The sequence below is a fragment of the Peromyscus eremicus genome, chromosome 7 (assembly GCF_949786415.1).
Source record: "Peromyscus eremicus chromosome 7, PerEre_H2_v1, whole genome shotgun sequence".
Taxonomy (NCBI): Eukaryota; Metazoa; Chordata; class Mammalia; order Rodentia; family Cricetidae; genus Peromyscus; species Peromyscus eremicus.
Window position 1 is genome coordinate 6009805 of NC_081422.1, and position 15501 is coordinate 6025305.

A 15501-nucleotide genomic window follows, 5' to 3' on the forward strand; every position below is an offset into this window, starting at 1 on the left:
AGAGTGTGACCCACTTGTCACAAAAATAATTTGAATGTGTTTCCTAATTTAGGAGCAGTTTAGACAGGTAGCCGGTAATACACACACACACACACACACACACACACACACACACACACACACACACACACGAGAGCACTCGCTGCTCTTTCAGAGGGCTTTTGTTTGTCTCCCAGCACCCACATCACACCCCTCACAACCACCTGTAACTCTGCCTCTGAGGGCCCCTACCCTCTCTTCTGGCCTCTGAGCACAATGTAGCGTACACTCACAGAGATATATACAAGTAATAAAAGTTAAAATATTTGGGATCATCTTCTATACGTTTATTTTAAAAGATAAATAGAATCTTTACAAATTTCAAATCCTGAAATCCTTACAATTTGCTTTTGATAGGATTTTTTTTTCTACCCACGGGGCCTACCATACTTAATTGATAGCATAAAATCTGAGATGCTTAAGAGGTTTCTTCCCAGAACACTTGATATTCCCAGTGGAACTCAGACTAGTGGGTGGCAGGAATGCCAACTCCAGCGTTTGGGATCTAGCTGGCGATTGGTTAGGGAGGGGCTTTGGGCGGGCCTTCCTAGAGCGCGAGCCTTGCTAGAAAGCTATGGAGCTAGTCTAGACTGTCACTATCAGCTAGGCTTCATAGTATTTGCGAAAGGGAGGATTCTGCAAGCCCAAAGAGAACTTGCTTCCCTCGGGCTTAAGAAACCTGAAGTCAGCGCCTGCTGGGACTGGAGAGAACCCAGGGAGCGTTAGAAGCTGCCGCTGCAGGAGCATGACTTGGAATGGGCTGCAGCCAGCCCCAGGGTTTTAGCGAGGACTGGGATGCAGACTTCCTAGATGCCCGGGTTTCTACCAAGGGAACAGGTCCGCGGGTAGCAGGAGCCGTTTTCACAGCACCGGCCACTCCAGCGCGGGACGCGTGAGCACCCGGACAAACACAGAAAAGTCTTCTGACCAACTCCTCTAGTTACTCTAGCTACTTCTTCCTACCCTCACCCACCGCCGGGACAGCGCGACTGCCTCCCGACTGCCACCCTTCCTCTGAGTCTGGGTGGAGGGTAAGGACGGGAGCTGACCAGCACCGCCCCTCCCGACCGGGAGGTGGAGATCCCACGGGTCCTGCGATTCAATACCCACTTCCCCCTCCTTCTGCCCCTATATCACCAGCACCCCCTCCTCCTTCCTTTTTCCCTCCTCCCTGGAGACAGGGGAGGAGAAAAGGGGAGCTCGGGTCGTCATGACTGAGCTGCAGGCAAAGGATCCGCGGGCACCCCACGCGTCGGGAGCCGCGCCCTCCCCCACCCACGTCGGGTCCCCCTTGCTTGGGCGCTTGGACCCCTGTCCCTTCCAGAGGAGCCAGCCGTCGGACGCATCGTCTGTAGGCTCGTCTATATCCATCTCCCTGGAGGACAGGCTGCTCTTCCCTCGGTCCTGCCAGGGTCCGGAGCTCCCAGGAGAAAAGGCACAGAACCAGCAGTCGCTGTCGGAGGTGGAGGGAGCCTTCTCTGGAGCCGAAGCCACTCGTGGGGGAGGAGGCAGCAATCCCAGAGCCCCGGAGAAGGACAGCAGACTCTTAGACAGTGTCTTAGACACGCTGCTGGCGCCCTCGGGGACCGAGCAGAGCCACGGCAACCCTCCAGCCTGCGAGGCCATCACGTCTTGGTGTCTTTTCGGATCAGAGCTTCCAGAAGACCCCCGCAGTGTCCCTGCTACCAAGGGGTTGTTGTCCCCGCTCATGAGCCGGGTAGAGAGCAAGGCTGGCGACAGCTCCGGGACAGGAGCGGGCCAGAAGGTGCTGCCTAAGGGGCTGTCACCACCCGGGCAGCTGCTGCTCCCGACCTCAGGGAGTGCCCATTGGCCCGGGCCAGGGGTGAAGCCCTCTCCGCAGCCATCTGTGGTGGAAGTGGAGGAGAACGGTGGCCTAGAGACTGGGGGCTCCACGGGTCCGCTTCTGAAGAGCAAACCTCGAGCACTGGAAGGCACAAGCAGCGGAGGAGGAGTTGCAGCCAGCGCGCCCGCGGCGGCCCCAGGAGGCGTCACCCTGGTTCCCAAGGAAGATTCCCGATTTTCTGCTCCCAGGGTCTCCTTGGAGCAAGACGCTCCTGTGGCGCCCGGGCGCTCCCCACTGGCCACGACAGTGGTGGATTTCATCCACGTGCCCATCCTGCCTCTCAACCACGCGCTCCTGGCCGCCCGCACCCGGCAGCTGCTGGAGGGGGACAGCTACGACGGCGGGGCCTCAGCCCAGGGCTCCTTTGCCCCGCCTCGAGGCTCGCCATCCCCGCCGGTGCCCTGCGGCGACTTCCCAGACTGCACCTACCCGCAGGACGGCGACCCCAAAGAGGACGCGTTCCCTCTCTACGGCGATTTCCAGCCGCCGGGCTTGAAGATCAAGGAGGAGGAGGAAGGCGCCGAGGCAGCTGCGCGCTCGCCGCGCCCTTACCTGGTGGCCGGAGCCAGCGGCGCCACCTTTCCAGATTTCCCGCTGGCGCCGGCGCCGCCGCGAGCTCCCCCCTCCAGGCCGGGAGAGGCGGCGGTGGCCGGCGGCCCCGGGAGCTCCTCAGTGTCGCCCGCGTCCTCTTCGGGGTCCGCGCTGGAGTGCATCCTGTACAAAGCGGAGGGCGCGCCGCCCACGCAAGGCCCGTTCCCGCCGCTGTCCTGCAAGCCCTCGGCCTCCGGCTCTTGCCTGCTCCCGAGGGACGGCCTGCCCGCCGCCCCCGCCGCCTCGGCAGCCCCCGCCATCTACCCGCCGCTCGGCCTCAACGGGCTCCCGCAGCTGGGCTACCAGGCCGCAGTGCTCAAGGACAGCCTGCCCCAGGTCTACCAGCCCTATCTCAACTACCTGAGGTGAGCACCTGCCTCCCGCCCTGCCCTGCCCCACCCCTCCAGCAGCTCAAGGTAGCAGGGTGGCTGAGGGAGGGCTAGGCCTTGGAGACCTCACACCCTCTCTCCGGTGCTCCCTTCTTCTTACGTTTTCAGGGGGCATAGAAGAGGTGCAGATAGCTTTGTTGAGGACCCCCACCACCACCATCCCCAAATATTGTCTGAAAACTTTCGGAAGCAGGACCATCCTGGTCCAAAACTTGTGTGGTGTCACTCTAGGACCCTTGATTGTCCGGAGGATAAGGGTGCCGGGATGCCATCTAGTGGGTTGGGGGCTTCGTTGAATTCAATAAATACTTGGTAAGAAGGACATGGACCCTGGGTGTGTGTGTTGGAGAGGCTGAGGTGCAAAGGCATAGTTCCTCTGGGAGGGCTGGGGCCTAAATGTGACTTCAGAACTGAAAGCAGAAACACCCCAAGGATCTGGCCAGGCCTCTGGCCCAATTTTCCTAGAAATCTCAAGAGTGAAGTAAACTGTATGAGGGAAGTGTTTGCCAGGTGGGTTTAAACTCAAGGGCAGTGCAGCCAGAATATAGCATCCTCCTGCTGCTTCAGACACCCCTATTTTTCTCATATGTGTTTTCAAAAACATTTAACTTCACATACTGGAGTAATGGAACGAGAAAAGAAAAGAATGCTCGGTTTGTAGTCTCTGTGACTAGGCAAAATAGTCAGTGTGTTAACAAATACCTTAAAATAACATCTATATTTATATATTGGAGCAATCAATCCTTGCGGGGCTATGTTCTCAAAACGGAACCACTGCTGAGTCCAGTTAAACTCCCAAGGCTCAGTCGTGCTTGTTATGACCCAGCACTCAGGAAGGATGTCATATTTCATCCGCCAAAGGCAAAATCACTTCTGTATAAGGAGCTCTTTTTAAATGAGAGTTTCTAGCTGTTTTGAACGTGAAAGGACGCACTGGCTCTTCTTTTATTACTATTAATGAATGGCTAATAATTTACATGTCCAATGAATCCGTTATAGGTAGTTTATGATATGAAGTAGCAAGTTTAGTTCACCTGACTTTGAAATGCGTGTGTGTGTGTGTATGTGTGTGTGTGTATGTGTGTGTGTGTATGTGTGTGTGTGCTTGTGTGTGTGTATGTGTGTGTGTTTGTGTGTGTGTGTGTGTGTGTGTGTGTGTGTGTGTGTGTGTGTGTTTTCCTGGGACACTGAGGATGTGGTCCAGTTCCTAGAAAGTTTGCTTAGCTGTCATACACTAAGACCAGAGCTCTGTTTCCAGAGCCTAATAAACTGGGCACGGCGGCAAATGCCTCTGTTCCCAGCACTTAGAAGCTGGAGGCTGAAAGTTCATGAGTTCAAGACCAGTTTCTGGTATGTAGCAAGTTTAAAGCCAACCTGGCTATAGGAGACTTTTATCAAAAAACTGAAACACAAACCAAAACCATAAATAAATAATATGCTTCTATGTTAAAAAAAAAAAGATCTTTGGTGTCATCAATGCTGGTTTAAGAAAGCTTTCTTTACCAGATGGCAGTGAACCTAAAACTAAATGGAGCCTGTTTTGCATTTCAAGGCCAGATTCAGAAACCAGCCAGAGCCCACAGTATGGCTTCGATTCCTTACCTCAGAAGATCTGTTTAATCTGTGGGGACGAAGCATCTGGCTGTCACTATGGAGTGCTCACCTGTGGCAGCTGCAAGGTCTTCTTCAAGAGGGCAATGGAAGGTAGGAAGCTTCTTCCTCATTCTTCCTCCAGGTCGTCGTCATGAGAGCACCCAATACTCTACACATGTTAATTATTCCTTATTTCCAAGAAATGGTGACATTTCTCTACACCTTAAAATGCGATGCCATTTTAACACTATGTGTTGCCTACAATACTCAAGAGTGAATGTGGTTGGCTGTTATGACTTCATACTCTGTGACTCATACTTTCAACAGGACACCCCAGTCCTGACATTCAGTGATTCCCTTCTTCTCAATACACCGTTTTACTCTAGTGACATGTTCATATGTATCTACTGCATAGACAACACCAGGTTTTTTACCAAAAGAAAAATTATAGTAATTAAAGTTATATTACATGTTCAGAGTATGGTTACAAATACATGACATGTATATACACATAGGAGAACATATGATACAATTGCAAATTCTCTGTCTTTTCTGTAAATACGTATTGATACAATATATGCATAATAATTCTAAACAAAAGTTTAGTTTGTTTTTTTGTTTAGCATAGCCTTATGTGTACAACAAGACAGGAATAATTGCTTGGAATAAATGGACACAACCTGACGTCACAGTAATGGTTTTCCCAGGAGTATCTCGCTTTAAGTAAAACTTGCACATTTTTAAAGAAACTTTTAGTTACCTTCCATAGAAACATTTTAAAATTTCTTCCACCTAAGTAAATGCCAAGTCAAACATGTTTGCTTTTGAAGGTAAGAATACATTTAAAGATTGTGTCACATTTTGATGCAGGAGATAAATGTATTTTCTAACAAGCTGACACAGAGTGCTGTCATGGGTGAGCCAAGGCTGAGGATTGCACATCAGCTGTCTGGCCTCCTGTCTGGTCTCCCTGCTTCCTGGGGGGGAGTCTGAGTTTTAACAGCGCCCCCACTTACGAGCATTAGTGAGGGAAGGAGGAATTGGAGCATTAGTACTTTAGGGGCTTCCGGAGGGTCTCTGCATGAAAATACATAAATTATTTAGATAATATTGAATGCATTCAGCTTCAAGGACCCTCACGTTCACTGTGGCACCACACAACAGCACATCTGGGGCGAGCAAGAGCATCTTATCTTTCAGACTTGTAGGTGGAGCCTTGAGCTTCTTCCACGTTAGCGTTCCCTGTATTCTATAGTATCCTTAGAGTAGTATGAATTTATAATTGAGCAGCCCTTTTTGGATCCTCCAAAGGCCAATTATTCTAGCCTATTTCTGTTTTAGGGATAAGCAAGTCTCAAAGACACAATCTTTTATTAGCTGATTCTCAGTGTGGATATACATTAATGCTTTAAGAGAGACGGTATCCACAACATGTGCTTTTGCTTTGCAGAAGTCTCTCCACCAAGTACATGCACACAATGAGGACCAACTAACTGTCATTGCCTGCAGCAGCATCCCAGTTTCCTTTCAGAGGACGCTATTTTCAAATGAAGTAGCAAAAATGAAGCACCTTATTCAACAAAAGTAGATATTTATAAATCATTCATGAAGTTAGAGCAAGGTTGTAATACTCTGGGTAACCCATGCATGTTGCAGTTACTGTATGCTTCCTATATTTAGATTTATGCTAAAGATACTCTTCTATGACTTCATTTCCCTCTGTCTTGAACACAAAATAAGGGCAGATAATTTTTAAGATGCAGATTAAATGAATTTATACATATGGTATTCAAAGGGTTCCTTTGGTGGTGGTTTCACCTTTAAGAAGTTTATAATGTAGCTGAAGGGTTACCATATTAAAAAAAAATAAGACATTTCAATAAAGGTTCTCATTAAGCATCTGGATAAATACTCACGAAGTTTAGCAGATTTATATGGTTTCCTGTGGGAGCAGTGGGGAGGTGCTTGAGAACTGTAATCTTTTCTGTTTCTTTTTCAACTTTGTGTGTGTATCAGAAGACCGTGTGTGGAGTCAGTTCTCTGCTCCTACTTTTACATAGGTTCTGAAGACCAAAGTTACACTGTCAGACCTGCATGCCCAGCCCTTTAACTACTGAGCCGTCTTGCTCGCCTGTGAGCTGGGATTTGTAGGTTCTAGGATAATAAAGGGAGGCTTTAGGGAACATGTGGACATCAGTTGGCTAAATGACAAAGAAGTTTCTAATCCCCGAGGAGAGCTGTACACACACTTGGGGAAGACAGAGTTAAGGAGCACTTGGATGAACTGGGAATCAGTGAGCAAATCCAAGTGAGTAGATGGAAGGTAGAAGTTTCTGGAAATGAGAGATAACCAAGACTTTAGGGGCTGGTAGAAATCACAACAGAGCTGGACTGTGAGTTAGTTCAAGGCAGAGGGCTGTGTATAAGGCAGCAGGACCGGAAGGGGAAGGGCAGATCAGTTAACTGAACCGAGGATGTGAATGGCAGCTCTGACATTGCAAAGTGCTTCTTGCATTCTGGTGACTAGTGTCGTAGGCTCTACTGGACTTGCTTCATCCCCACACAGAGGCAAGCTGTTACTCCCTTCTTACTCAGGAGGGTATCAAGCTGCCTTCATGACAGTTAGGAAGTGGTAAAGTCAGGATCCAAACCCAGATGGTGTGCTCCAGGTCTCAGCCCTCAACCACAGCACTTCCTTTCTCATAAGAGGAAACATAGTTAGACATGTTTGTCAAGTGAGACAACGTCTAGAAAGCTAAACAAGAATATTAAAATATAAAGCTGGGGCAAACCAAAATGTGTGATAGAAAGATGTACGTCCCATTAGCCTCACATTTGGTGAAGAGCCCTGAAGAAAAGGCATCCCAGGTGTGGAGAGAGTGTTCTGATTGGTTCCTCACCCACATTAAGAATGGGAGACAGTCACCTAGGACAACTGATTTTACATGGAAGAAAGAAGAGAGGGGGAAAACACTCAGGAAATGGAGAAGAGGAGTGAGGAGAAATGGCTTCTCTTAAGCTAAGTGAATCCAGTTGGTTGAAAGGACTATTGCACTCCTTTACCAAGACTTTGACAGGGTCAGGATGAACCAGGAAATGGGCAGGAATCAGACAACATCTATCAAAGAGATGCAAAAGAAGAACACCCACCAATTCTGCTAGTGCAAGCCAACAACCTGGTCTTGTCAGGGAAGGAAGCATTTCTTATTGGCTTACTCTGTGTGCACAGTGGCCAGAAAAATACTAGGTATTCGGTAAATAAATATTTTTCAGTATGAACTGGTCATCATAAGTAATTATGCTACATTCTCATTATTTGATGTTTTACTATGTGATAACATCAATAGTATAGACATTCAATGTGGTAGGATTGAGCAAATACTATAATATAATTGAAATGTATTATTTATAACACTCAAGACTACATAGCATTTGTAATTGTTTTGTAATATTATAACATTTTAATTTAGGTATTAATTATTCATGAATTAGTTACCTGAAGTACATTAGCTCATACACTAACTTACTGAGTACCTGTCATGCCAAGGCCCTATGCTAGGTGCTGGTGGGAGATTACTAAGGCAGAATGCATACAGCTGGCCACTGCTTGAGCAGTGACATTCAGAAAAGGACATGCCACGAATACATGCTTATAACTGATTATACATATAGTGATTTATCCATGCAGTGTCTGACTCCCTGAAACACTGGCCCCTTGTCAGAAATAAGGGCATTTAGAAAACTGCTCAATTAGAGAAGAACTGTCATGGATAGGCCACAGTGGAAACCAGGACATAAGTGCAATTGTTTTATTAAGAAAATGTTTCTTTCAACTGGTGAAAATAATTGATTGTTTAAATAAGATTGACTTAGAATTGACCTTTTTCTTGATACAGTTTCATAAAGAGAAATGATAGAAGTGTATTCACTAACAACTGCATAAGCTGTATTTTCTGTCTTTAAAGTTCAGTAGTGCTTTATCTTCTGTAGTCCACAAAATTACCCAACAATCTCCTCCACTATAATTTATGTAATTAGCAATTGGGCTCTTTTGCTAATAATCCACCAATCATCATATTTGGTTTAATGTGCTCTCAGAAAGAGTTGACTCTGGAAGTTTCCCCATTACCCTAAAAATAAATGTGCAGTAATTCATCGGACTTCATTTCCAAACTCTACACCCAATTTCTTCTCAAGCAGGAGGTCATTCTAACACTGAAGATGGATGATCATGGTTAGAGCTATGGCACACTGAAGTAAGGAGGAGGTAGAAAGATGGCATGTGTGGCATATGTGTGACCATTCTTTTTTTATTCATTTTACATACCAATCACAGATCCCCCTCCCATCTGCTCCCTCCATCTCCCCCACAACCATCCCCTTCCACTCCTCCAACAAAGTAAGGCCTCCCATGCGGGCACAGCTAAGCCTGGTACATTCAGTTGAGGCAGGACCAAGCCCCTCCTCCCTGCATCAAGGGTGAGCAAGGTGTCCGACCATAGGTAATGGGCTCCAGAAAGCCAGTTCATGCACCAGGGATAGACCCTGATCCCACTGCCAGGGGCCCCTCAAACAGACCCGGCTACACAACTGTCTCCCGTCTGCAGAGGATCTAGTCCGGTCCCGTGAAGGTTCCACCACTGTGGGTCTAAAGTTTATGAGTTCCTACTAGCTTGATTCAGTTGTCTCTGTAGATTTCCCCATCATGATCTTGACCCTCCTTGCTCATATAATCCCTCTTCCCACTCTTCAACTGGACTCCCGGAGCTCAGCCTGGTGCTTGGTTGTGGATCTCTGCATCTGCTTCCATCAGTTACTGGATGAAGGCTCTATCATGACAGTTAGGTTCCTCCTTGCAGCATTATTCATAATAGCCAGAACCTGGAAACAACCTAGACACCCCTCAACCGAAGAATGGATAAATAAAATGTGATACATTTACACATGGAATACTACTGAGCTGTAAATAACAATGACATCATGAAATTTGCAGGCAATGGATAGATCTAGAAAATATCATTCTAAGTGAGGTAACCTAGACTCAGAAAGACAAACATGGTATGTACTCACTCATAAGTGGATACTAGATGTAAAGCAAAAGATAACCAGACTACAACCCACAACTCCAGAAAAGCTAGGTTTGACCATTCTTTTTTTTTTTTTTTAAGATTATAAATTTGGTTTATTGTAAAAGAAATTCAAGAATAACCAGTTAAATTCTTATCCGCTTGCTACCCACTACAGCCAGGAAGCGTTAACCACTTTTACATCAGGGAGGACACAAGGAAGACTGCATCGAGGCCGTGATTCAGGGAAGGAGCTCAGGTCCCCGCAGTCAGCACAAGGGTTTGATAAGGTCAGAGCTGTCAGGCACCGAGGGCTGCTGGACACTGAGGTATTACAGGCAAACGTTCCCCAGGGAGGAGGAAGACAGCACGTCTCACTTGGTGGGTGAGCTTAAGCGACTCAAAGTTTAGGAACAACTTCTTACTGACAGCAAGATGCGAGCTCAGTCTTTATTGAAGAGAAAGAAGTTATGAAAGCTTTGCTATCACGGCCCCACTACCTTCACCAGCCCACGCCCACCTTCCCACCCTCCCCCACACTAAAGCTAGTTTGCCCACAGAGGGTGCGGTCTGACTCTGTGGCTTACTGGCAAATGGTAGGCACTCACCAGTGCCCTATCATCTGCACACTCACCACACACTGTTGTCTGTCATCCCACTGCTCAGTTGAATCGCAGGAAGAGGGAGACACTGGACCTGGCTTGAGCATTTGAAACCCCAAAGCTGCCCCCAGTGACACACTTCCTCCAACAAGGCCACACCTCCCATAGTACTGGTGCTCTCTGATGACTAAGCATTCAAACATATGAACCTATGGGGGCCATTCATGTTGAAGCCACCACAATATGTGTGCATGCCCGTATGTGTGCATGCATGTGTGTTTTCATTCATTTATGCATGGCATTTGTGTACCCATGCTTACATAAGTGTGTACTTGTGTGTACATATATATGAATGGGTGTTTATGCATGCTTGTGTATATACCTGTGTGTATTCATACATGTGTATGGGTTGAGGTGCATGTGTGTATCATATGTAAGTGTACGTGTGTGTGGGGGGGTGCATGTGTGAGTGTATGAGTGTAGTTCTAACTTGGTCTTTTAAGCTATCTCTAATGCTTCATAGGATGAAACTCCTCCCCAGGCACTGCTGAGGTGAACATTTCTTGTACTTGGTGAACTCCTGCTCCATTCTCCAGAATTTAAGTCCTTTGATGAGGCTCCAAACATGCTAAATCCTCCAACTGCCAACACTATTTCATTTGCTCATTTGTTCATTTCACAGTTATCTATTTTTGCTACATTTAGGGATGGGTTGTACTGGGACTACAGAGAAGAATATGTATGTAATCCCTGCCTCCAACCACCACAAAAGTAGGAAGAGGAAAGTCAAATGCAAAAACCACCAAATCTGGTTTCGCAAACATATACACACATGCCATGCATGTATGCATGAACATGCGCAAGCATACATACACATGCATAAACACAAGCACATACATACGTATGGATCCACACATGAATCTTCACTTCCACAAAGACACACATATTTACACAGGAGCATGCACACATGTCCATATATACATATGCACACACATGCATTCACATACACGTGCATACACATGTGCATACACTCATACACACATGCATACACATGTGCATACACACACATTGTTATGTGGAAGGAACATGAGAATGCTCTGGTATGGGATATCCTGGAGCTGTTGAAGACAACACTACACTGCAGGAGTCCAGGGGGTGCAGGATGTCTCACTGCCAAATCAAATGGTACACAGACTGTGCCTGGGCACCAGTGTAACACATGTAACTCCTTTATGAATCTAATGAGGTAGAAGTACTATATTATATCTGAATTTTATCAAGAAATACACAGAGTTACCATTTCCCATTAAGTCTGACTCTAATGTCTGTCTCTGTCTTTTAAATCCTACTTCTCTGATGTCTCCAGATTACTTTGCATTTGAACAAATATTAATTACATTTTCAGAAGTCAACATGGCCTCCCCCTAGAGACTGAGTTTAGAACTGTGTTCCTTAACTCAGTTCTAATCCTTTCTCTGCTCAGAGCAGCTCTGCATTGTGCTGTTTATTTGATTTATGATTCTACTCCAAAGTTTATTTAAACAAATGATTCTAAGCCAACACACACACACACACACAATCTTCTGTGACAGGAAATCCTTAGGTCTCAGTCAAGTGCTTAGTGGTGCCAGAGCAAATCCTGGGCAGGTCTTACACTCTGAGAACATCTTTGACATCTGGTAACAAATAAGAGGATACTATTTGTCAAGATTTAGCATCAGAATGCCCCACAGTCTAGTAGGGCATCAACACTGATGCCTGAAAACCATGCCTGAAACATATAACTGCCTCTTTTGTCAGTAAAACAGTGTCTCCAAGGATCTTAATTAAGACAGATTTTAAAATGGACACATGGGTCACTTCTTTTGGTTTTTAAACCCTGTCATCATTTAAAATATTAGAAAGTCACATAGGAAAGTAATAGTGTACTCCTGTAATTCCAGCCTTAGGGAGACTGAAGCAGGAAAACTGTGAGTTTAAAGCCATCCTAATCTACAAAACAAGGCCCTGTTTTTCAAAAGAAGTCATGTAGTCTGTACTTGTTCCATATCTACTTAACAACTTATAGGAGGAGAGATGAATGCAATATCTACTGTTGCTGAATATGTTCATGCAAGTAAATATACGATGCATGCTCCATTTAAGTTCTCTTTGGGAAGTATGTCCTTTCAGTGACCTGTTCTACGTTATTTTATAATATGATGATTCTTATAAAGCCCATAGTCTGTCTTCCTTCCTTCCTTCCTTCCTTCCCTCCTTCCTTCCTTCCTTCCTTCCTTTCTTCCTTTCTTTCTTTCTTTGTAGTTAGAAGTTTTTCTGGGTCCTGCCCAGTCTGCAGCCACTCAAACCCAAGTAAACACACAGAGGCTTATATTAACTATAACTGCTTGGCCAATAGCTCAGGCTTACTACTGACTAGCTCTTACACTTAAACTCAACCCATTTCTGTTAATCTATATGTCGCGACATATTCCATGGCTTTACCTGTGTGCCATTACATGCTGCTCTCTGGACTGGCATCTCCTGACTCAGCCTTCCTCTTCCCAGAATTCTCCTTGTCTGCTTATCCTGCCTATACTTCCTGCCTGGCTACTGGCCAATCAGCGTTTTATTAAACCAGTGTACAAAAGCATTATTCCACAGCATTTTTCCTTTTCTGTTTGATTAAAAAGGAAAGTTTTAGCTTTAACATAGTAAAATTACATATATCAAGCAAGGATTACAGTTACAATATCTAATCTATTTATATTTTGTAAAATTAAAGAAAATATTCTATCTATCCTATATTTGTAAGTCTAAAGTTCCATACCTAATTTATCTTTTATCATAACCAAAGAAAATTATAATTATAACTATCTAGTCTTCAACTACATCAAAGACCCCAGAAGGATACAATATTACTTCAGTAAACAGGAAGAGCATTATAAGCAACTTCCAAAAATCTAGAATGACAGAGACAACTAGCTGCCTGGACATCTACCCAAAGTTCTTCTGCGCCATTGGGGCATCCATTCTTCAGCTTACAAGCCTAGAATCTCTCAGTCTCTTTTCTCTGTGTCTTGTAGAATGTTTGACAGTTTCTTCTATGAAGCAGGAACCTGAAGGACCATCTTGTCTTGCAAAGTTCAGTGGTCGCCTTCCTATGGGTCCTGCATGTTCAGTTTATATAACATTTTATCAGCAGTCCAGGCAAGAATAGTTTCTTGTCCAAATGGCTACTTTTTGCCAAGAAGAAGATAAACTCCATATGGAGTGTCTTCAATGTCCATTTTTCTTTCTGAAGTAAATCAGTGCTGGCAGGAGCAGATGTGTCTCGTTATCCAGAAAGTCTAAGTCTTTAAAACATTTTAAATGCCATATTCTGTAGTGCTTTGAAGTGTTTGAAGATTATCTACCTAATTGAATTATATCTATGTATACCTAGAAAACTTAACATGACTACAAGTTTGACTATCATAGAAGACTAATTATTAATTTGTATTTCTTAATTATCCATTATAATTTAAATGAGTTGCATAAACATAATAACTTAAACAAGAGTAGAAATATAAATACAGTATAACAAAATTAACTTTAAATTTGCATCAATAAACTAAAATCTATACCAATGTAAAACATTTTAAGCAAGTTGCTCTTTAAAAGTAGGTTCAACAATGCACCCTTTTACCCTATCATATCTATATCTTATATTTCCATATCATATCCCTCTTTCTTCTTTTAGAAAGATATTGACCATGACCAATAACAATTTGTAACCAACAATCTAAACAAACACAAACATCCATAATCAATTTTTTGAGAATGTGGGCATAGTTTTCTAGGCTACTTCCTGCTGATAGAGGGTAGTCTTATGGGGTTGCAAAGAAAATTTTAGGATTATGGTCAAGTCCTAACTAGAGTAGTCTGTGATGCGGTATTGTCTGAGCCAGTTGCCTTGAAGCTGATTTTGGGTGTTGGATCACCTGGGCCTCTCGGGGGTCTTCCTTGATCAAACCATATGAGCCTGTAAGCAATCTACAGGTTCTCATCTTCTGTGGAAACAAAAGCAGAACCTCTTTTCCAAAGCAATGTATCATTAGACATAAATTTTGAAATCAAGATATCTTTAAAATATTCATATTGATTTAACTCTGTAGCTTTTACAATCAAATGTCTCTCTACAGTTAAAAATCCCAAAGACAATGTAATCCAGATTCTCTGTGTGATTTCCATCTTTACGTGGCTTATTTTTTATATTACTTTTACTTTCTCTTTAAAGACTTTATTTTTTAAAACTTTCTATTTCTTTATGTAACTGTCTATATTTCTTTTCTTCTTTCTTTTAAACCTATGTACATTTTTAGACACACTGTAAACCATTTAAAGTCTCATTCCATCTGAATCTGTCTTATTGTGAATCGACTGCTTTAAACTGCAGTGGTTAGTACTGAAGCAGAAGCCTTGGCTGCTGACTCCGCCCATCTCAGCTTTTCAACATGGTGGAGATAATTCACTGCCAGCTCTGGGAGCCAGGCTGTCTGCTGACTCTGGGAGGCAGTGGGTCTATGCTTCTGTCAAAGCAGCATGTAGCCCAGAAATCTCTCTCTCTCTCTTTTTTTTTTTTTTTTTTTGGTCTGTACTAGCAAAGGCTAAAACCTCTATGCAGTATGATTTGCAGTTTGGAGACACTTCTGTGTACTGAGGCAGGAATCTGTCATGCTGCAGGTCAAGCCCACATGCCATGCCATGAACCCAACATAGAGTAGCTCAAGACTGCAGGCTGCAGCTGGCCCGAGAGAGACAACTAGGAAGCTGTTTTTAGCTCCGTTTTAGAATCTTTGTTTGTTTGTCTGTTTTTTTAAAGCTTTCCCAGGTTTTAGGTGGAAATTCTTGCCCATGTTTTGGCACCATTTGTTGTTAGAAGTTTTCCTGGGTTCTGCCCAGTATGTAGCTGCTCAGACCCAAGTAAACACACAGAGGCTTATATTAATTATAACTGCTTGGCCATTAGCTCAGGCCTACCACTGACTAGCTCTTACACTTAAACTCAGCCCATTTCTGTTAATCTATATGTCGCCACATGTTCTGTGGCTTTACCTGTGTGCCATTACATGCTGCTGCCTGGATGGCAGGCTGACATCTCCTGACTCAGCCTTCCTCTTCCCAAAATTCTCCTTGTCTGCTTATCCTGCCTATACTTCTTGCCTGGCTACTGGCCAATTAGCATTTTATTAAACCAGTGTACAAAAGCATTATCTCACAGCATTTCTTTCTTTTTTCTTTCTTCCTTCCTTTCTTTCTTTCTTTCTTTCTTTTTTCTCTTTCTTTCACTTTAACTTCTATAGACTAAAGAAGCAAATGTCCATGTTCACAAACTT

The 15501-nt window shown here is 44.5% G+C and overlaps 1 protein-coding gene across 1 annotated transcript in view; it reads left to right on the plus strand.

The window, feature by feature from the left end:
• The first annotated feature begins 1249 nt into the window (after nt 1-1249).
• Pgr (progesterone receptor) overlaps nt 1250-15501 on the plus strand; it is a 68823-nt gene continuing 54571 nt past the window's right edge. Inside the window, exons 1-2 of the mRNA XM_059267301.1 lie at nt 1250-2859; nt 4436-4587. Coding sequence (XP_059123284.1) covers nt 1250-2859; nt 4436-4587 — 1762 coding nt within the window. The remainder of the gene's footprint in view (nt 2860-4435; nt 4588-15501) is intronic.